General features: G+C 39.3%; 2 protein-coding genes across 4 annotated transcripts in view; one reads left to right on the top strand and one right to left on the bottom strand.

Moving 5' to 3' along the window:
• Positions 1 to 2045: 2045 nt before the first annotated feature.
• Positions 2046 to 23624, top strand: part of gpr184 (G protein-coupled receptor 184) — a 52280-nt gene continuing 30701 nt past the window's right edge. Inside the window, exons 1-4 of one of the 3 annotated variants that reach the window (XM_040131167.1) lie at positions 2046 to 2093; positions 6054 to 6302; positions 8848 to 8982; positions 9071 to 10706. In XM_040131167.1, the coding sequence (XP_039987101.1) occupies positions 9114 to 10154 (1041 nt within the window). In that variant the 5' untranslated portion in view covers positions 2046 to 2093; positions 6054 to 6302; positions 8848 to 8982; positions 9071 to 9113 and the 3' untranslated portion in view covers positions 10155 to 10706. Of the gene's footprint in view, positions 2094 to 6053; positions 6303 to 8847; positions 8983 to 9070; positions 10707 to 23624 lie in introns of those variants that run through there. The other 2 variants (XM_040131166.1, XM_040131168.1) reach the window with 2 other exon arrangements.
• Positions 19918 to 22269, bottom strand: si:dkey-202l22.3 (7 transmembrane receptor domain-containing protein). The gene is made up of 3 exons (XM_040130327.1): positions 21753 to 22269; positions 20944 to 21341; positions 19918 to 20180 (listed from the first exon to the last, which is right to left on the bottom strand). Exons 1-3 carry the CDS (start codon positions 22267 to 22269, stop codon positions 19953 to 19955), a joined length of 1143 nt encoding a protein of 380 aa, XP_039986261.1. The 3' UTR covers positions 19918 to 19952.

Raw genomic sequence — 23624 nt, 5'->3', positions numbered from 1 at the left:
CCCAGATTGTCCCAGATATGCCAACTGTAATTTATGCTTAAATCTACTGACACTAGGAATACAAAATTTCAAGGAGGCTCTCCTATGGGCGAAGGCATCACGGAAACACACACGACCACGCAAAACAATACTCACAGCTGTCAGAAGACAAAGACAATTTCCTACACGTATTGCACCTCACAGATTGAGTGGCACTCAAGAGGACCCTGTGGCTACTGAGGCGAAGAGAGCGAATTGCTTTCCATTCTCTGATGAGCGTGCTTCAACCGGCTACTCCAGTGAAAGTGCACCTTTGTTACTCCTGCACTGCATATATTCATCATCGGCAAACGATGCCAAACGATACTCTCTTTCTGTCTCCTTTTATTTCTCACGTGTAGGCAGGTTCGTCACCATCCCATTTGCACTGACAAGTTGCAGTGGAGAGTCTTCTCTTAGTAATCAAAAGAGAGAGAGTCAAACGTCAGGGAGACTTGCATCTGGCACCAGCAGTTAAGTCTCTATTTAGCTTTATCTAGTTTGGACAAAAGGAACGCTCATCTGATTCGCCAGAAGAGGAAGGTGACTTGACAAATTTGAGTTCCCCACTGAAAGCAGCGATGCATCCTGCCTGGTCTGAGTAAGGACCTTGAGAGATGAAAGATGCCTCTTTAAAACAAAAGACAGTATACCTATGCTTTCAGCTACCATAGCAACTAGTTTCATGGATAATACTGTCTGACTTCCTTGTCATGTCTGCTCTCAGCCCAAATCACTGGTTCCCGTACTGAAGACTTACGTCTTTAAAAACTATCTTAAAAACATAAGCTTTCCTTTTTAAAAAAACAGGGGTCAGTATTTTCCTAAAACGGCTTGGCACTGTAGTTTTTAGGAAATGTTAATCAAACAGGCAATAAGTCCTCCAGTCTAAACAACCATATAGGTCATATATAGGTTTAAGAACAGTGCACAATGATGTGTTTTTTTAATAGTTTTTGGACAAAAATGGAACTCAATGGCACAGAAGAACAAACTAGATCAGGCTTTGGCTGCGCCTCTCAGTAGGATCAATTCATTGTCGGTTTTAGTTGACAATAAGAAAAATATCAAATATCACCAGATTTACCATGTAAAACCAAAGAAAAATTTGCCTAACTAAACTAAATGTTAACTTTGGAATTTCATAATAAGTGTGGCTTCCAGACAGAAAAAACTACTGATTATGTCTTTCCATAGCAAATGTTTTGTCATCTAAACCTTTGAGACGTCCCAGTGTTCATTTGTCAGCTTCAGTGGTGTCTAGTGTTTAGTGCTGTAGCTCTGCTTGGGATGAGAAGGAACACACACACACACACACGCGCTATGCCAATTGATCATGGCCAGCAGGAGCAATTCAGTTTTGTCTTGATGTTTTTGAGAAGTTATCTGTATTAATAAAGTCTACGGGAAAAAATGGTATTCTCGTCAAAATTGAATTGCTTGTGTGCTCAAGAGGTTATTAGCCAAGTCTTCTTATCATATAGCTAAACTGACATCACAAAAAGCAGGCCATACATTATCTGTAGTACAAGTACTTCTATAATAAATCAATGAGTAGTTATGTGTTACAGTTATGCCAGCCAAAGTATAGCAATGTATTTCTTAACTTAAATTGTTAAAAAACACGTGTCATCATTAATAGACTAAAATCTCTAACCTCTATACCACTCATTAACTTCTTCTGTTGTTTTGTGTAACATTGTATGTTGTTGCAGGAAAGCAGGATTAATGGATTTTGTCATTCCCAAAATTTGGAATGTGGACTGAAGTAAATAACGTTTTCCACAGTTTTTACTCATTGCCAATATATCAATGTCACGACACGAGCAGGGAGGACCCATATGCAGACACGCACAAAGGCACCTAGATGCCGTGAAGATATTTTAATGATGAAAATTAACAAGCTTACGGGCAGGCAAAAAAGGTAGGAACAGACAATAATACTCCAAGAAGACTAAATACACAAGGAAGGCAGGGGTATTTAGGAACAGGTGAAACTAATTGGGGGGGGCAGGCGATCACAAATGCAGGAAACACACAAGGGCAGGAATCAACACAATCAACAGACACACAAAGTGAGTAATTTCAACATAAAACAGGAAATAATAACAGAGTCTAGGGGAAAAGGCACAAGGAGGGGAAGATCATGGCAATCAAGCCAACTCAGCTCAGTAATCCTGCTTCCTGAGATAACCATCAACTGAAATACTTTCGTAAAAATGCAAAACAAAACCCTCCTGAGCTCTTGAAATGTTTAGTCTGTAATTTTGGAACCTGACCGCAAATTCTGAATGAAATTTCCCCAACTACTGTTGTTGATGCAGAGCCAAGGACCTATGGTTTTGTCATCAAGTACATTAAGAGGCTATCTCAGCTGCCGAGTTTGCCCTTGAACTCAGTCATAAGGTCTTTTGAAAGGAAATAACTCACAGTTCGAGTTATCAGACCAATGCAAAACCAAGATGTACACCAGAACTGGTTTTGCATCACACCAGTCTGTTTTTGCAAAAATGACTACTCCCTCTTTACAACCTTTGATCCATTCTGTCCAGACCAGCTGAGAACACAACCCATATTTTTTCTCTTTCCCCAGCATTGTTCATAGTGTCTCCTTTAGTCCTCCATGGAGTATATTTCCCCTACAATGTCCAGCCACTGTCCTGGTCTTGGAGGGTCACATTTCAACAAACTCCTTGCCATGGCCTTTATACATGCAAGTATCAGGATTTTGAAGAGCTAGATGTACTTCTTTTGTATTATGTCACCGGGTACACAATCCGGGGATCCTGGGAATCTTTTAACATTGAATCTCCTCAAGGATCTGAATAACCCTGTCCCAGAAAGTTTGTATTTTTATACATGACCAGAAAATTGGTGAGTGTTTGGCATTCATCTGCCCACACTGTCTCCAGCATTGCTGCTGTTCACCAAATTGTTTATCTTTTATGTGGGGTGTAGTAAAAAAGCGGATTACATTCTGCCATCCAAATTCCCTCCTTCAGCTGGTAGAAGTTTGTTGCGTTCAACACATGTATTACCAGTAACTCTTTCACAGTTTAATGTTCAATTCTAGTTACCATCTCAATTTTACATACAGTGAATTTCTCCGGTTTTGTTTTTGTAAAGTACTGTTTAGAAACAATCTTTTAGGGGGTTTGTTTGTATGCATCTGTCAACACTTCAATCACTTCATTACCTTCTGCTGAAATTCCTTTTTTTAATTTCTGTATCATAGAAATGTCTTAGCTGTAAATATCTGGACAGATCCTCCTTTTCTAAATTAAATTCTCCTTTGAGTTTTTCAAAAGTTTGAGAAGTTTTTCCTTCTATGGGTGTACATACAACTGTTATTCCTTTTTCTCTCGACCTTACAAATGTATTATCTATGTATCTCTCCAGGTCTGAACCTGGGGGTCTGAGAAGTTTACTGTCTCCTTCCAATTTGTATTTTTTGACAATCTCATTGCATATTTTCAATGATTCCTCTAAAATGGAATTTTATCCCTTTTAGTCTATATTCTTTTCCACCTAGCCTGGCCTGAGTTTCAGATTGACCCAGATTGTGCTCAGTGTGTTTCCATCTAGCAGGGAGCACCAGTAGACAATGCATCTCATTTGGGCAGTGTAATAGTTTTCTCTGAGATTTGGCAACGCTAGCCCTCCGTTTTCCTTGTCACTTTGCCGTCAGATTAAATTTGTGATATTGTGTTTCAACGACGGAGTTCAAGTACTCAGTTAATTCAGGTTTCAGTGGATTGAGTAAAGTGAGAATGGTGGTGCTAGAAAATGAAAAAAAATGTACATTGCCTTGTTCTCTTTTCAAAAATAGGGGAAGACAACTTGTAGAGAAAAAAGAAGATGAGAGTGGTCTTTTCACAGGCTTCAACATTTTAAAAATGCTGGCACACTTCACATCTCTTTAACTTGAACTCTTAAGGCTATCACAAAATTTACACCTACAAGTTAAATGGTTAAAATGTCAAACCTGTCAGGCTAGTGTCTTTCTGTAATGAATGAAATGCACATTGTCATGACCTTGACCTGCCAGACCACAGACGATAACTGACCACAGACAATAACTGATTGCAGTCTTGCTATTAATTTAAAAGAATACAGCATGGCATTGACAAGAAGTTGCCAATACAGCAATGTTTTTATGGCAATACTGCTGAAGTAGCTGATAGAAATGCAGTGCAGGCTTCTCTCCAAGTATTATATTGTCTGCACTGTACATAATATCGATCATCCTAAAGTGCTCCTTCTTCCTGTTGAAGTCATACTGGGGTTGGTATTTGCAGCAGAGCATTTCTCCCTTCAGGTTTGAGTGTGTAAACTACACAGTGTAACCTTACGGCCCGTTTCCACTGCAAGATACCAAATGGTTAGTGTGTCTTTGCAATAATTAGTTCTAAAGTTCAGCTGAAGCTAAAAGGCATCAGAAATCTGGGTCAAAACAAGTGGTTATCTTCCAAAGTTAGTCTTTTTCGTATGACAGTTTTCTTTCTTTTACTGTGCCTTCATCAGAGCTCAGCAAGGAAACACTGTTTGAGGAAGCAAAAAACTGGGGATTTTGCACTAGAAAGGCTGTAAATTTGGAAAACACCCACTTGATTTGACCAACACAGACTGCTGAGGCCTCATACACAAAAGAGGACTGTGTCCTTCATCTCTTCCACTAGATTTATGTTAGACAGGGATCTCTTCATGGCCGGTATGTACTGGAAGAATGATTACAGCACCTGATAACTCTTTCAAAGTACATGTGGCTTTTGAGTAATGTTTTGATATAAGACTAAAAAAATGTGAACCTAATAGTTGACGTTATTAAATGGCCTTTGGGAAAATGACGACAAATCACTGGTCAAAGCGAAAGGTAGATTTAGGGTCATACAGGCAGAAAGTTTGCACATGTTGAGTGCACATGTATTAGTTGGTTACTAAACTCTGCCCTTTGATACATATTGTTCCCTGAGTGGATTTAATACATCTCCCTAAGCTGTGTAGACACCTTTGATTATCACACTGAAATAAAAAAAAAAAAGTGTCTGGCTACTAAAGACTTGAGAAATGCTTTCAAAAATGATAAATATGCTGTAACCAAAGCCCCACTCTCATCTTTTAATATTGGCTGAACCAAACTCTCAGCTAAACTAATACAGGCACCAACAAACACTTTTACCAAAGTCCCTCTTTTGCATTTTTTATCAAATTCATCATTAATATGATCTACTATCTGAAACACTCACTTGGCCTCTATGGACGGGAAAAAAAGAGTTGATAGATGATGGGTGGAGGGGCTTTTAGATAACTTTACTGTAAGACTCATTGGCAAAAAATTTTTGGCAATTCCTCTTTTCTTATCTTCCTCTTTCCAGATTGCTGCTATTTATGTATCTAACCTCAGGTATGCAATCTTGCTCTTCTGAAAATACACAACATTCACGGCTTGTGTAAATGTTTACTCCACATATTAACAGATAAGCTTCAGGCCTCCGTCCCAGAGCTTTGGATATTGTGCTGCTACAGGGTTGTTCTAGGTGAAATACCATCTCTGAAAACCACAGGGTACAAACCGCTTCCTGGCACAAAGCTCACAACATTAAAATCAGCCTCAGCTCACCTCCGAGCCTGTCTTTTCTCTAGCAGTGAAACAATTGAAGCGCTTCAGCTATCTTGCACTCGTACTGAAGGTGGTCAACCTAACTCTGCTTCAATGGAATTTAGACTAAGTGAGAAAAAAAGGTGAGAATGGCTCCATTGTGATTTACATTTAGACTGGTAATTATACAGGAACAGGAAATCAGGCCTGACGTTTGTGACATTTTGTGACTGTCTGCCCACAGAATTTCAGTTTCCTTTACATGCATTGCTCACTTTCTTTATATCTCTCAGGCACATTCACATCTGCTCTATCACAGTCTAGTTTATCTCCCCACCCCTGTAGCATGCTTCCTCCTTATACGTACGCAAAGCCAAACCTCCCTCCTCCTACACGTGTCTTCCCCTTTTTGTACTTTGTCTCACCCCTCCTCCAGACTCCTTGCTGACATTTCGACTGTGGCTGTCAATAGAAAACTATCTCAACCAGAGCAAAGACAATGTTGTACTGTAGTGGCTTGGCGACGTGTCAGCAGCTCTGAAGAGTCTCTTCTGAAGCTCGTCCTCTGACCCTCCAGGACTGATCTCTACCAAACCTGAAACAGCCCTGGAATGTGTCTGAAACTCCTCACCCAGTGGACAGCTTACTTTTACAATCAAGACACATCTCTTACCAAAAACAACAGGTGAGGTCATTCTTGATTACAGTCCTGGATGTGAGATGTCTGGAAAATTATACTAGACTTTGAACACTTCAAAAATGTGACAGTGAAAAGATTAAATTGTTAGACATTCTCTTTTTTAATGTTTGGCAAGGAGGGTTTTAAAGATATTACTTTATCTTGAAACCTCACTTTTATTTGCTAATTTTCTTTTCATCCGCAGTGGACGAAAAGAAAATTAGCAAAGTATCTTTGTGGCATCCTCTGATATTAACAAGGGGAAGACAGCATGCTTGAGGCTGTTTGGACTCAGTGTAATAATTAGGCTAGAAATTAAACTCTGCAGGGTTGAACGTTTTTTGCGGTTCTCCCAGCGGTGTTCACCTCAACAGGCTGGAGAGTGCAATAGAGAACCGCTTGACAAGAAGATTAAGTTGAATTCACAAGAATATACTGTCCAGGTGGACTATGACACTTTTGAAATGCAGCTTTGGTATTGGGGAGGGAAGCTATAAAACATAAAATAAAACATATTTCCATTTTGTTTGGACCACAGCACATTCACCTTCTTGGTATAAAATGCTGACGTTTTGCTCTTTTAAAGCCTCACTAGTGACAAGGCTGTGTAATAACAACCAAGCTTAGTTCAGCTCATAATATTAATAAATACATAGGTTGATCAGGTGGACGAAGGGGACTTGGGGATGCTTATGTGAAGTAAGAGGCCTGAATTAGGACTGTTTGATAAAATAAAAAGCTTTACATGTGAAAGATACATGTAAAGTTAAAACCTGCAAAAAAAAAAAAAAAAAAGCAAAAGGAAAAAAAAAGGAAGCAAGAAGACAAAAGTAGAGATAAAAGCAAGGGATCAGAACAATGCTTTACAGTTACTGTTAGTAAGAGGGAAAGACCAATGTTTGGTTAGTCACAGCAGTCAGACTGATGAGTAAACAGCAGTCTATGAATAATTTTAGAAAAGGCAGATTTATGAGTAGAACATTCTGTTACTTCAGCCGTTGTAGTTTCCCTACCCACGCGGTTTGAAAATGTTATGAATAATCCATTAAACCAAACTCATCTCCACACACCTGCACACACACACACGTGCACACACGCACACACACACACTCACGTGGGCGCACATTATCATTCACTGAAGACAGTCTGACTCTAAATGGCTAAATGGCTTCTCCATTATTGAATTTGGACAGGACAGCCTCTCTCTGTCCAGATGTTAATGGCATTAGATGCTTCCTGAGCCTATAAACACACCAGGGCCAAGCCTGAGTGGTAGAACAAAATGTAGAGAGGAGAAAAAATATTAAAGGATGCCACAGAGATACAGGACAAATGTTTAATTTCCTATTCCTGAAATCTCAGAGAGATAGAGACACAGGAAATTGACAGTATGAAATCAACATGTAAAATCTGATATACAAAGCTGATCGGAGTAGGGAAAATGTTCTTCAGCTACTCTTAGGCAGAGCAAGGGGAGCAGATGTATGAAAAGCCCTTTTGTATTTTAGCCTATTAATTATGAAAGCTGTTCAAAGGAAGATTTCATAATCTATTTCTGTGATCTTTTCTGTGATCAGTTTTTTTTTTTAATCTTCAAGAGTTTCTCCCTGGATTCACTATTAGTGAAACACAGTGAGCATTGGGACTTGTCTTCTGACTTTAAAAAAAGCTATTGAGGGTTCTTTAGGCCATTTTACAGAAAAATAGCAACCATATGTTGTCTTTGTAGGAAATGATTTAAGGACTCATCACTGAGGAGAGATGAGATACTTTATCATTTTTCCCATTTTCTGCTGACATTAAGCTGTGTGCGCCGGTTTTTTTGGCCTTTCTGTGTCATTTCAGCACCAGAACATTTTGAATAGGAAGCAACACAGACTCATATCTAGGATGTGTCCGCCTAACAGGCAGGAATCACACCCACAGCTCTGTGATGGACTGTGTCTGACTGTGCATCTACAGTGTAGATCAGGGAAGGAATTAATTGGTTAATTCATATAGTGCACATTACTTATTCTTCCAGCCACAGTAAACATTTAAATCCCTTTTGTCTGGGACAGATACTTAAGCCGCCCAGTTCTGCTGATGGTTGTTACATCAGACATTAAAATGGCCCATCAGGCAGTCTCTGTATGAATGCATGGAAATAACTGATTGAGTCTGACTGTTGGTTGTTTTGTCCCCACAGAATCACAAGTTCTTATTGTTCATATATTGGACTTTTGCTGTATAACACACTGATTATAGTAAAATGCAAATGCTCACTTTGCCAGTTCAGTTGGTGCTGCCCCTGCCTTCCACTCAGATTTAGATCACAAAGGGGACGAAGGGCAACAATTTTAGCATAGTTTTAACATAAAATAATGTGAATGGATCTGGGAGTAGAGGTTTCTACATCTAATTCATCTGATAGAAGGCATTAGTTCCTTCATGCTCTCAGTTTCCATTAAGCCAGTACATTTATGAAAAAAATGCATGAAATGATTTTCTCCATACCGATGAGGCAATAAGGAGGGAATTTTGGCAGTGCCTAAGTCTGTGTCTTCTCTAGGGAGGGAAACTTCAACTCCCGGCCCAAACACATTCAGAAACAGCAGAAAACCTCACGACTTTCTCTCTTGAGGTCACTGAACCAAGAAATACGATGGGGGATACAAAATGTCCAAGCTGTACTATGAATTTTAAGGTATTGTAGGTGTAAGCTCATGTTATGTCTGTTCTACTTAATCAAACCGACAAACTGTTTCTTTAAAACTTTTTTTTCATGCTTGCAGGTGAATTTTTTACCAGGAAAGTGACAGAAAAACTAAAGGAACAATGAGCGTCACAGTCACAACACCAGCAACAAACACAAACTCAACCCATGTGTGTGTTAAAATCGGCGAGAGCGCCATCAGTGATATCCTGATGTCTGTTTACATCCTGGCTTTTATTTTTGGTGTGATCTTCAATGTGCTGACTCTAGGCCCTATTTGGCAACAAGTGCGGCAGCAAAACGTTTTGGGTATCTTCCTCCTTAACCTGTCCCTCTCTGACATGCTTTTCATCTTCACTATGCCCCTGTGGATCAATTATTATCGGCAGGACCACAACTGGCAACTAGGTGTTATGTCCTGCAGTATAGCTGGCTTCTTCTACTACTCCAACATGTACATCAGCATCTACCTGCTCTGCTGTATCTCCGTAGACCGCTGCCTGGTGGTCATGTACCCGCTACGCTCCAAGACCCACCGAACATCATGCTATGCCTGGGCACAGTGTGCCATTATTTATGTTTTAGTGGTGGTGCTGCACATCATGGTGCTTTTCAATGACAATCTCAAAGATGCCCATGATGACAAGGGCAGCAATGACCGTTGTTATGAGACTTATCCCCTGCAGAAGCCTGTTGCCTTGTTCAACCTGATCAGAGTGGGCATCGGCTTCCTACTGCCCCTGCTGGTGTTGGCGGTAAGCTACTGGAAGGTGCTGGCCACTGTGGGCCAGAGTCCTGGCCTGACTGCCCAGGCTAAGCGGAAGGTCCGCCTGCTGTCCTTTGGAGTGATTGGGATCTTCTCAATTTGCTTTGCTCCTTATCACATTTTCCTGCTCGCACGCTCGCTAGTCTTCTATTACAGTGAAAACATACACCCCGGAGGAAGCTATTGCATTTTTGAACAAACCGTCCACTTCTTCTTCTCGTGCACGCTGGCACTATCCAGTCTGAACTGCGTGGTGGACCCTGTGCTGTATGTGCTGGTCAGTAACGGAGTCCAGGAGGAGGTGAAACTATGCTGGAGGAGGCATAGAAGGACACTGACAGAGGACTATGCTCTGAATTTATCCAACAGAGGAAGGTCAAGTAATAATTTAATATGAAACGTAAGCTCCACATGGGTGGACAAATGCATCTGTGCATTTGTATGTAAATGTGTGCGTATGTGCATACGTAAACATGATTATGCATAAAGCTATAGCTGTTTAACATCAAGTCTGCATCTCCAGTGTTAGCAAGTATGTAGCAGTATTATTTACATCCAAAAGTCAACCCTTTGTGTACAATCAGATATCCTTTGAGAGTACCACATTGCCACCTTTGTCTGTTTTTTTTTTCTCCCTCATACCCTGCACACTGTAGAGGAGGGGGTTGAATAAGATGCATATTAGAGCTCTGTAATTGGATTGTAGTCCCAGATTCTGCTCTCCCAAGAGTTCTTCAGTTGCAGCCACCTCTGGTTTGTAGATAGGCGCCACTATAATTGAAGAAACCTTGTTTTTCCCCTCAGATCTATATAAGGATGTTGTGATTGTTATTGAGTGAACCTGGTATAGCTTAAAATTAATCAACTCTGAAGCATGCCATAAAATACATTTATTAACACGAACATGTGTCCTCAGTGTCTGTCCGTCAGTTAAGCATGTTAAATGTGAATACAAATAAACCAGTGGTTTAATAAGGTGCTCTGGTTTTTGGTTGTTAAGTTTATGGAGAAAATATGAGATAATCAATTTTGCAATTGACATTTTAAACATCTCCACAGAGACGGAAGGGCTCAGGAAATGATAAGCCGATCTACATCTACACACTTAGCCATTACTGTCGCACATACAGGTAATCATAAATCCAGAAATGTTAAGTGGGTAAAGGCTGCAATCAGGAAACCTGTGTGTGTGAGAAAGAGAGAGAGAGAGAGAGAGAGAGTTTTATTCAAAGCTATGTTAAAAAGATGTGTTTAAAATGTTAAAATGTCCCGACAATGCTGACTAATATTCATCACAAATCCTGATATTCTAAAAAGATGTCAGCAAAAGTGAATAGACTTACTGTAAATCCAATCAACAATAGACAGACTAAGGCAGGCAGTCAGATAAATAATGAACGAAAGAAAGAGAGAGTGAGAAAGTGAATCGACAACATTACTGCTTTGTTTTATATTTTGTCCATTATCCATACAGTAGCTCTCTCCTGCATTCTTTGTAGTGCACATTGATACATCACCGGCTGAGCACTTGGCATATAAGCGGTATGAGCCCTGAGGTTGCCGAGTAACATGCAGTTCTCTTTCTTTAAGAACCTAAAACATAGCTGCTGCCTGGATTATGTTCACTGGCTGTTTTTTCCAGTCCTACTGTAGGAAAACAAATGAAATACATTGTCAGTGAACATTTTGCCAACATTTTGAATCATTTTTGACTTTGCTGATGCTTTTATTGAAATTTGCCCTGACGTTGATAAAAACCTAATTCAGGCAGCATTACTTTCTTTCAAAGCATATTTAATTTTTCTAATTAGTTGTATATGAATGGAATTTTTAGGAGACAAGGATGCTGTTGTTGCTCAGTGTTAAATACTTGAAGGATAAGGCTGGTGATCTCTCTTATTGTCAACTAAACCGGTGAATTAAAACTAACAAATCTGTGTAGCCAAAGCCTGGTATAACAGTCTGTGCCATAGACCTCTATTTTTGTCTAAAAACTATTAAAAAAGCATCAATGAGCAAAACTGTTGCACTAACACGTTCCTTCATTATAATGAACATGAAAACTGTAGTTTATTTTGAGTCAATCCCATATACATCATATGCTGCTGGAAATACTCACAAGAGCATAATATGTGTCGATCTCCAGTTGATAATTGTCCCGATAACAAATGCAAGATTTACTTCTTTTGGAGTAATGTTGTGAAAAACTACAGTGGCCAGCTGTTTAAGGAAATTAAAAAAACTTAAAACCGTAAAAGCTTTATATCTTCAGTAGGAAAAATTAGCTACAGACAGTTTAGGGGCGTTGGAAAGTATTGAGAGATGGATTAATGCATTGTTGGTTTGGTCCACTCATGGAATTTGTTGACAAAAAAGAAAATATAGAATAATGTCAACCCCTTAAGGAAAGCCACAACTGGTCATTCATCTGCCCCATCAGATAGCAGGCTTTCATCAGGTCAAGAAATAGCTCGAATTAAGGGAGAGACAAATGGAAAAAGAAAGAAAAAACTCATTCATATGAATTCATGAAAGGTTCCACAAAGATGTCCCCCTTTAACTCTTTTTATTTCACCTCACTACTCCTCCCATCAAAGCTTGAGGCATTTTGAAGAGGCACTGCATGAAAAAGTGAGTCGGCACTATATTTGTAAATGTTAAAATGCTAACAGCTTTAAAGAAATTACCCAAAGCAGCAGTCCATCATCCGATAGCAATTATATTACAGATATTACGGATCCATTTTCTCTAGACTCCAGCTACGTCAGGCTGTAGGAAGACTCCTTGGGAATTCAATATGGTTTCTTTGAATAGCTGCTCGGACTCATAGCCTCATAATACAGGGTTGGTCTAAATGCATTATTTGGACAAGCAATTTTTAGACTAAGTTATGTGACACATAAAAAACAGTACTCAATAGAAGATAATTTTTCATTTCCTCTACCATAAGCAATAAGCAATCACTGCTAATCAGATAATATTTCTATTGAGCTGTTTCTCTCCTGTTGCACACTATGTTTTTAAGTTTCAAGCTCATTGTTTAATGAAACAATGAGCCTTAATAATAAAACTTAATTTATCCAAGACTCAATGCAATACTGAACTGCAAACCCAAAGTTGTTTGTCATTAGATTTGATGCTTCATTAGCAACACAATAGGTAGGATATTTAATTTTCATTATGTACTGTAACTAACAGACTTTGTGTACAATTGTGTCAATTGTATGCTATATTTCAGTAATGCATTTTTATCTTCATAGATGTATAGAATATATGGGCACGATGTACTTAAATCAATTTACCCTCATAGAAAATGATAACTTTATCAAAAAATTTTGATTTGTCATCACTTTTTTTTCAAATTTGTGTTTGGAAATATAAGGGAGAGGGATTCCTCTCTTCCAAGACAAACAGACACGCAATAGATATGATATATGCAGACAAAACATGGTAGACTGTCGGCAAAGGTAGCAGTAGTAGCATTACAATATAGAAAAAATGACAATATTGAGTAATTGAAATACAGACATATACAATTAAGAAAATATTAAGGGTACTGAGTTGAGAAGTTCCCAGGGTAGCTGATGGTGCTCATGTGTTAATGACTGTTGCCCAAACAAACAGAAGGTTCAATATAACTTAAAACTGCACTTATCAATACTTTTATACTAACAAAGGAGCAAATGACTAAGTGTAATAAGAAAAGGGTCGCTCCCAAACCGTGGGAGACCCACTTTGCAATTCCCTTCAGCTCTAAATAGTATTTAATATATAGTGGGTTTTTTTTTCTTAACTTGTTTTGATTTTACCAGCTCTCAAACTCTGATCTCATCAGCCTCGCTGCCAGCATCAGCAGGCAGCTGTTTTTCAATGAACAGCCTCTGATAGGCCCGCCACACGTCACTTGCCCAGCACCAAACAGAAAGAAATCAGATACACTTGTCAAATGCAATCCAATACAACAGCTTAGCCATAAATTCTGCCTTTACAAAGATGGTAATGTTCAGATTTGGCTGACACTCAGAGAGGTAATTAAACTAAATATTTATAATTGAAGTTATGTTTGCATTGGTGTTGGACTGGACTACATTATATTGACAGCTGTTTCTAATGTTTTGCACTGCCTGTTTACAAACAAGAGCGGGAAGAATTTAGAAACATATTTCAATATAATGCAGTCCAGTACAGCACCCCCACACACCACAACCTCAGTATTAAACATATAGTTGAATTGACACCTTTGTATCACCCCCTGAAGTTTTAACAAAAGCAGCCATTATAGGCTTTGTAAACTTAAATTGTGTTCTAGATCCTTATATGGATTCCTCCCCTAAGAAACGGGCCTCACACTCTAATACAAGGCATTTCTTAAACGCATACATAACCAATTCCAGTCCATCTGATGTGTAGAGATTCTTCCACCTCACAGATCGAGACCATTCTTTTCACTCACATGTACATGATCTTTACTCCCGCGTCAAGTGGTAGACTCTAAAGTACTGCCTCATATTCATAACCCTAGATATCCTGATATATTGATCTCCGATCATAGCCCCCTTACATCTGTGCTCAATTTAAGTGGCCTGCACACCTCTCGGCCATTGTGGAGAATACACCCTAAACTTATTAATGACCTCAAATTTTCTGAGTATCTGCACATGCAGATGTAAATATTTTTTTAAACCAACGATACCCCAGAGACCTCCCCATGTCTACTGTGGGTGACTCTAAAAGCATATCTGAGTGGTTGCGTAATCTATTTGGTGTGTACAAATAAGCTATATTGTAGAAAGCTAGGCTTCTAGAGTTAGGAGAACAAATTCATCAGTTAGATACGGACAATGTCACCACCCTTTACTGGACAAATATAACAAATTTTGCAGTTGAGACTACACAACAATCAGATTGTTTTTGGCAAAGACTTTAAAATCATTCCTTTAATTAAAGCAGAAGTACTTTGACTTTGGGGAGAAACTGCAAAGACCGCTCACCCGACAGCTGCACAAATTTAAAAATGATTGCACAATCCATGAAGTCAAATCCGAACAGTGGGCTTTTCTACATCAGTGAAAGATAACAACAAGCCTTTTAAAGAATTCTATGATTCACTTTATTCTTCCAAAACAAATGCAGGACCGAACAATATGGAACGCTTTTTTGAAAATATTAATTTCCCAACTTTTACACAAAAAGATTAGACCTTCGTAACAAAGACCCTGAGTAGCAATAAGAGAGGATTAAAACTTCAAAAGAAGGCGAACCCCGAGGCCCTGACGGACACCCTTGCAGGCTGTACAAAACGTTCGCTGACACACTCACACCTTATATGCTTAATATTCTCTCTCAGGCCCTCGAAAATGCGTCTCTGCTACCAACACTTAACAAGGTTGTCATAAACAAAAAAAGGGCAAAGAGGTTGGAGGATATACTATATGCATATCTCTCTCCTAAATGTGGACCAGAAAATATTGGCTCAAGTTTTAGCAATTAGACTTAACAGGTATATGGGCACACTAGTTCATCCCCATGAAACCTGATATTTATCCCTGGTAGAAACTCCTTCCATAACCTTAGATGTCTTTTTAATATAATGTGCCATTCTAAGTCCAGCCTAAGCGTTCTTGCGGCCGTCTCTCTCGATGCCGAAATTGCGTCTGAGGAGGTAGAATGGTACTATTTATTTAATGTGCTGGAACAATTGAATTTAGGAGATATATTTATTGCCTGGATGAAATTGGTACTAAAATCCCAGGGTGCAAATATTGACTAATGGAATGTTATCCTCCCACTTCAGCCTGTTTAGGGGCACAAGACAGGGCTTTCCCCTCTCGCCCCTCCTGTTCGTGTTGGCCTTTGGGATCCTTGCAGAGTCAGTTCACACAGTCCTAAATCTTTTTGGCTTCAACATCACGGACACACCTGATAAGATAACCCTATATGCAGACAACATTTTGCTGTTTATTGCCAGACCTCAATTTGGTCCTCCCATGATTCTGGAAATAACAAACATGTTTGGAACTTTCTCTCGTTACAGGAGTAGCTGATTAAAGGACCTTACCCTGATACAACATTTACCATTTAGTTTTTTTTTCGTCAGACATTCACCTATCTTGGAATTCAGAACATTAAAAAAATTTCCTCCTTTATTTAGGTTTATAGAAGTCAAAGAATTAAAAAAACTCACCTCGGCAAATCAAAACCTCCTCTGCAAATCAAAGCCAGCTGGTGGGCTCATTGACTTTTGTCTCGGTTATTGGGCTTCCAAATTCAAAATAATTTCAGTGTTGTTAGATAACTCAGCCGAACCCCCTCACTGGCTGCAGCTGGAGCCGCCCATATAGTTTGGGTGCAGTGATCCTGTCTCCAGTGGCTTTAGATAAATCTGTTTATAGTGGAAGCATCATTATACATTGCATGGTCAGACTCTGGAATTAAGATGCATTTCAGTATTTGTTCGCTCTCTGTCCTGCTCCCCATAACAGAGAATCCTTCATTCCAGGCATCCCACTTTGAGGATGGATTCTTACAGCGGAGAGACTTGGGTATTCACACAATTGGTGACCTTTACCTGAGTGGAACCTTTGCGTTGTTTGCTCAGTTGCAAGAAACATATGAACTCCCTGGGAGTAATTTATTCAAGTTTCTGCAAATCAGAAACTATATGCAAACCCACTTGCCTTCTTTGGAAACGCTTAATCCTCAGTTCCAGATTGGTGCCTTCTCCAAAATGTGGGCACTTCTAGGAACTGTATGGAAAAATGACCTGGGGATTCAGATCCCCGATGAGACCTGGGATGAGAGATTCAAAGAGATAATGCTTGCTTTATCAACTCCAGGCATTGTCTCACCCACTTTCAGTTTATCCACAGACTCCACTATTCAAAATCAAAGCTTGACAAAATGTTTCAAGACATCTCCTCACAGTGTGATAAATGCAATATGGCAGAGGCAAATCTCCTCTGTAGCTTCACTCTCTGTCCCTGGATAGAAAGATATTGGACAAAAATTTTCAAAACATCCTCTGATATTCTCAATATCCACATTGAACCTGATCCTGTATTAATTGTACTGGGAACTTTAGATTCCACATCTGTATTTAAAAGAGCACAGCAGCAACTTCTCTCCCATGATCTATAGCCGATCGAGGCAGACGGCTGCCCACCATGAGCCGGGTTCTGTTCAAAGTTTCTAGCTGTCAAAAGGGAGTTTTACCGCTGTCGCTAAGTACTTGCTCATGGGGGTATGTTGGGTCTCTGTAAATATTACTGTAAAGAGTACGACTAGACCAGCTCTATATGAAAAGGGGGCCTGAGATAACCCCTGTTATGATTCGGCACTCTTTAAATAAAATTGAATTGAATTGAATGTAATTACAGCTAAAAAAATAATTTTGACATTCTGGCAGGTTATTGGTCAATTCGGGCTCGATGAATTGACCACCTCGAAAAAATAAAATATTAGGTGTACCTAATAAGTGACAGGAGAGTTTATAATTTATTTGCACTGCCCATCTCAACAGATTTGCACCCACAAACAGATAAATTCCTTTTAACTTTTTTGTATTTATATTCTAGCCAGAAACATAAATTAAATATGTCATTTAGGATGTGTAATAAGTGATTCAGTACAAAAGTTACAAAATAAAGACACAAAATATTTTCCCACATTTTTAATTCACAGACATGAACTAACAAGAATGGCATTTTATTTACATCTGCCTAAATATAATGCCTGTTTTTTCTTTTTGGTTTTCACTTCTTTTATTATTGTGTCACCGTGCTTTCACACATGTGTATGTGCAATATATGTGTTTATGTGCAACAATCATTACCACAACATTCTATCTTTGTTTTTCTCATTGACTAACCCAAACACACATAAAGAAAAAGGGAAAGTGAACAATAACTTTTGTACAATATACTGATGTCAGTTATTAAGCCGGTTATCATAAACCACCTATATTTATCAAAACTATATTTAATTTTGTTTGTTTGAATTACAAGAAAGATATTTGTGATTCAGTGCTTGAACAGATTAGCAGGTACTCATCATGATATCTGCACCCTTTCGACAATACCTAATTTCCATTCATGGTGGTAATTGTTTGGATTAGTTTACTAAAAAATAATCTCCTACAGTATATTTTGATATCCTGCAGGCATACTGATACTCTCTTTTACATGTAACACTTCTCATTCCATTAACTTCACTATGACAACTTGCCACTGTTCATAACTGAAGGAGGTTTAAGCAAATTTTGTTGGGTGGCCAGAATCCACTCACCCTTATGTCCTGGTGAAACATTACATTTTGCTAATCCATGTATTGTAATATGAAGCAGATGACATGGTGCAGCTCACAGCCTTATCCAAACAACAGAAATGACAGCTTAGTATAAAGGCATCATCTGCTTGTTACTGTAAGAGGCAGAAGAATAATACTGTAATACTGGACTTTTACACCCACAGTGCAATAATATGGCTGTGATTATACTGCATGAGAAGTCTGATAATTTTTGTCCTTCATATTCTGTAGTTTTGGAGTGGGTTGAAACAAATCTGCTGTGGTTTCCTTACTGTACTGATACACAAATTTCATGTCATCGTTTGGTGTTTTTACTGTGTGTGCCTATACAATGACAAAACTGCATTTTTTAGTGGGCCATTCCTGAGCCAGTTGGCGTCAGTAGCATTGGCTGGGAAGCTGGGGCTTATTAGCACTAAAGCTAAACTGAGTACTTTAGTGTATGGTGTAATGGTGTTTTGGGATTTTTGAACGGGCTGATTGGGTTTGTTGCCAGACAAACTGCCCAGCATTATGATACTTTTATGATGTGTAATGCATCGTTGCAACCTTTGAGTTTAATAAGTAAAAAAATATTTTTTTTTTTTATAGCAAAAAAAAAAAAATAAACCTGTCTGCTCTTCTAATTGATTTTGTTCCATCCACCATTACCCTCCGACTTTTAATTCTCTGAAAAGAGAGCTACAGTTTTTGCATAGTGAATAGAATTAAATCCACTTAAAAGTAATTTAGATTACATTTAAGCAGCAGTTCTCATGTGAGCTCTCTGGTGAGTCTTTTAACAGGAGGCATGTTCAAAAAATTGACTTGATACCCAGGCTTTGACAAGCAAAGGAAGCATTAAGCATACTTGATGGTAACTCAACGGAAGTGGTGTCAGCACAGTGATGCTTTTGGGTGACTTTACTGCTCATGCTCCAGATATTAAGTTGATCATTGTATCAATCCTGTTTTCCAGACAGAGCCAGCGCAATGAGACTTCTTCCATCAGGTAACACCCTTAAGAATTTGGCACTGATCACATTTTACAAACAGGGGTTTTGAAGCTGTCATATAAGCTTCAGATTTCATCTCCTAATGCTGTACACATGTATTTTTTCCACCCAGGTTCATGCAAGCTGTGCATGTAACATATGCACGCACAAACACAAAGTTATTTATCTATGTGCACAGATGACCCACAAGTTATACTGTGGAGCCAAATCATAGTGAATCAATACTACATAATGACACTAAAAATAGCAGGTAATGTGTATTTCAACATAACAAATGTAATATAATGTCGGTGATATATAATACAAGAGAGACATTTTGATATTATAAATACGATTTTGAAGCACAGACATTCAGAATCACATTGTGTCTTTTTCAGATGTCCTGTTCTTGGTCTGTAATTCTTGTCTGCGGAGAAAGGGTCATTGTTCAGATCCCTGAAGTCAAGCGTTCACTGTTCGAGTATAACCAGGCCCTGTAACAACCCCTGGTCTCATCCTCCAGCTTAGGTCTGCTACAGGGCCCCTCAGCCTATGCGTCTGTTTATGCCCCTGCTGGCTTTTTTAAAGCTGCAGGATCTGCTTAGTGTCTATGTTGGCAGCCCTGCTACTTAAGAAAAACACAGGAATCCCAATGGATAGCTTAATCTTCTTCACCAAACTACTGTGTAGTCTGGATCTGCGTCCTTGCCTTTTTTGGCATAAGTGACATTATTTAGCACTGCATCTGGTGACACTGTACAATAGAAGACCAAATGTCTTGAAGTCACAAAATGCTGAAAAATCATGGAGAAATCTGGTTTAAATGTACAATATGTCAAGGAGCTGTTGTATTTTCACTAACATAAGTTTGTCAGGAGCTGCTAAAGCAGTTGTATTTTAGCAGGCACAGTTGAAAATCAGCTCCTGGACGTTGGTCTCTCCACCATTGCCCTCTGACGTTTGTGACAAGGACACAGGTAAGCTTTCAGGTGCATGCGCACCTTGCTATGCAGTGAGGCATAGATGAAGGGGTTGTAACATGCAGAGCTCATGGCTACTAAATGGCAGCAGACTTGTAAGAGGTTTATGTAGCGCTTCCCGATGATGTGGAAGTCTGGGTCCAGGTCCAGCAGGAGGTTCAGCACCTATACAATAACATGGGAATATGTAACTGCACTGAATCTGTAATGAATTCTTAAAAATACACCAATTATAGGATTTTTTGAAAATTTCTGACTTTTCTGTCTCTGGGTATTAGTGAAATAACAAAAAGACACTCGGCAGACAGCAACACCTGCAGTTATGGTGTGCTGGTATGATTGCATTTAGGTCGAATGCTGATACTAAAGGGGTCCATTTCATCACATCTGCAACATGCGAGCTACATTTTTTTTTACATTTCCTGTTGCTCATTCGCGCAAGTTGCACTACTCACAGCAAGTGTCATGAGCCATGCATGGGCATGCGGTACTTGTAAATGTATCTGCAGTTTGCATGAGACAGTTGTGAAATATGACACTGCCACGATTTGTGATCTGTGTGTGAGGAGTGCCTGCAAAACACTTCTGTCAAACAGGCCCCAGGTATGTGTAAACCACCGCATTGTAAACCCTATGATGAAATCCTAATCTGTTAGCCTTTTGCATGGCTCATTGTGGATGTAATGTCGGTTTTGTAGACATAATTACCTGATGATGAGCTTCTGTGGTTAATGATGTATAAAATCTAATAATTTCATGGACAGTTAAAGCTTCACTTTTTTTTTTAATCACTTCACTGCCGTCAAGTTTATGATTTGCTAGCGGATACTAAAAAAAGAATGTAAATTTAGTCCAGTTTGGGATTATCCGGCTAAGAATGTCTTGCAGTTTGGCTTTGATTTTGGATCTAACATAGTAATACACTCACCTGCAGAGGCAGCCAACACAAGGCGAAGGCCAGCACTGAGGCCACCAGCAGAGAGAAGGTCTTCTTCCTCCTTTGGCTCCAGCGCTGCTGGCTGTTGGATGGCTCCCCAGGTACTGAATAGTGTTTTAGGCTGACAGTGATGGCACAGTAGGATACACTGACTGACAGCAGCGGGATCATATAGGAGGCTATGAGAATGAAGCAGGAATAGAGCAGCCGCAGATTGCCACTATTTGGCCAGAATTCCTCACACACTATCAAGTCAATACCACTCGGTCGCAGGTCCAGGTAGCGTGTGTAGATAGATGTAGGTGCAGCCAGGGCCAGAGATAAAAGCCATACACCCAAAGTCACTGCACCACAGCCCGAAACAGAGATCCTCTTCCGTACTGGGTGAGCTGAGACAGAAAGGAAAAAGCTGCAGACATTGTACACAGTAGGTAAAGGCATCAAAGCAGTACGTTATTTCACACATTAAAGCCACTATGCGTAGAAGTGTGATAAAAACATCTTTCAAATTAGTCGGATGGCATGAGATTTTATTTGTAAAAAAACTGGTGCACTCTTGGTGTTGATTTCAGCCCATTTATCTCAGCATCCTCAGGTTGGATCTGAGAGGGGAGTTCCTGCAAGCAGCAGGTGTATTGCCATCGACCACAGTGTCTTTTTTGATACCAGCACCATATGGTGCCAAAGAAAACACATTTTCAAATCCTGCAAAGAGGGTTTAAAGGAGATTTAAAACTTTTTGGCTTCTTGTGAGTATAAACTTGACTTCTAATCATTACAAATAATGTTAAGTCCCTTACCTACAACAACATAGCGATCTGCAGCGATGGCAGTGAGTGAAAGTACTGATGCAAACACTGTGGCACATTGCAGCAAGGGGACCAGGTGGCATAGGGGTCTCCCAAAAGCCCAGCCATGGCTGTCGAAGGCATAAGACACAGTCAGTGGAACACAACTCAAACACATGAGCAGGTCTCCTGCAGCTAGGTTACCAATGAAAACGTTGGTGGCATTGTGGAGTTTCTTCTCAGACAAGATGCAAGCCAACAGGAAGGAGTTTCCAACACCAGCCACACCCACTACAAGGCAGTAGAGAGGTAGGAAGAGAAGTTTGAAACGAAGAAGAAGCTCCATGCCTATGAACATGTCGAGGGGGTCACTGTGGTTGAGTCCTTGGCTTTTGCTGCCTTCTAGTATTCTTCGTCCTGTTTCATGGCTGGTGTTACCGGTCACACTGAAATCCTCATCAATGAAAAAATCCATGTCTCTGCAGACCAACCTAATTATAAAGGATAGCATTATCAATAATAAATCCATAAATCAATAAATAGCCTACAACAGGAATAGTAAGCGATTAACTTCACATTTAAGATTCTTCTTTCAGCATTGGTTAAATAAATTAAACTGTCACTGACATTGCTTTATAGGTCAGTGACCCTTTGATTGATCATTGTTCACAATTTTATATTACAGATTTCTTCTTATATTCCAGTTGATTCTGCAATAACACCGAAAACAAATGGGTATTGTTATTGTTTCTCACGCTGAGGATAAAAGTATATGTGCACTACAATATTTTATATGGAACGCTGTTTCTTACTTTATTTTATTTTTTTTACTGTTTGGTTTTCGATGCTGCGAACAACACAAATAAAATACCGTTCACCTCCAATGTAATGGTGCAGCAACAAAAATGTGAGTGACTGATGTTTCACAAGCTGTAGTTCAGATTAAAGGAAAAGTGACTCCTCAAGAGGTAAATAAAAGTTCTCCGGAAAAAAAAGTGACAGTGCTGTGGCTAACAATTTGGGATTTGGGCAAGAAAAATTCATTGTCAAGGGTACCAGAGCTTAGTGTGTCTCTCTCCCACAAAACTGCATGGTGTGTCTCTGAAGCCCTTCAGCTGTTGCTTGGTTCACTGCAGTGAGTGAATATGCCAGCAAGATATGCTGTTTTGATCGAAAACCCGTCATAAAACTGCTCTTCTATTGAATTATTATGATCTTACATGAACAAGGGAGAAGGTTTTTTCCACTTTCAACTTGCAAGAATTTCATAGAATCATATTTCTTTTTTAATATCTTTATGCTAGTGCAGTGATGATGGTCTTTTATCTTGTTTCAAGATACCGAATCTCATCTGTAGCTTTTTTCTCTGAAACTCTTCTGGGAAGATCAAACCTACAGCAGACTTTCTGTGTGAGGGAAATGAGTCAAGTTTGAGAAGAAATGACTTCTCATGAGATTTGTTTTGAAGTTTCACAAACTTGTCCAGAGAGCAGTCTAAAATGATAGACTTTTTTTGGGCCAATGTCTTCTGATGTATCATGCATGATATATCACAAAACGGATTTAACAAATAGCTGTTGAATCCCTTTTCTGCCCGCTGCGGCGCCAACAGTGCAGCCTGTAGATACAAGTCAGGAGCCCACAGCCATAAAACTGTCATGAAGAGGGGAAATACCATGGTCAACAATAAAACTTAACGTGATTTGGCCTGTAAGAATATTAAATGTTAGCTCAATCTTTTTCTCAGAACTTTAGATAATAAAAATCTTGTTCTCTAATTGTAGTGGCTAGATTAGCAGACATAGAAGTATTTAGTCATCACTAACAACTTACTGTACATTAATAATGACCACAGACATATCCAGACAACTCAAGTTGCCAGAA

The sequence above is a fragment of the Xiphias gladius genome, chromosome 7 (genome assembly GCF_016859285.1).
Source record: "Xiphias gladius isolate SHS-SW01 ecotype Sanya breed wild chromosome 7, ASM1685928v1, whole genome shotgun sequence".
Taxonomy (NCBI): Eukaryota; Metazoa; Chordata; class Actinopteri; order Istiophoriformes; family Xiphiidae; genus Xiphias; species Xiphias gladius.
The sequence above is the reverse complement of the archived record's forward strand: the minus strand, read 5'-3'. Positions and strand labels throughout refer to the sequence as shown.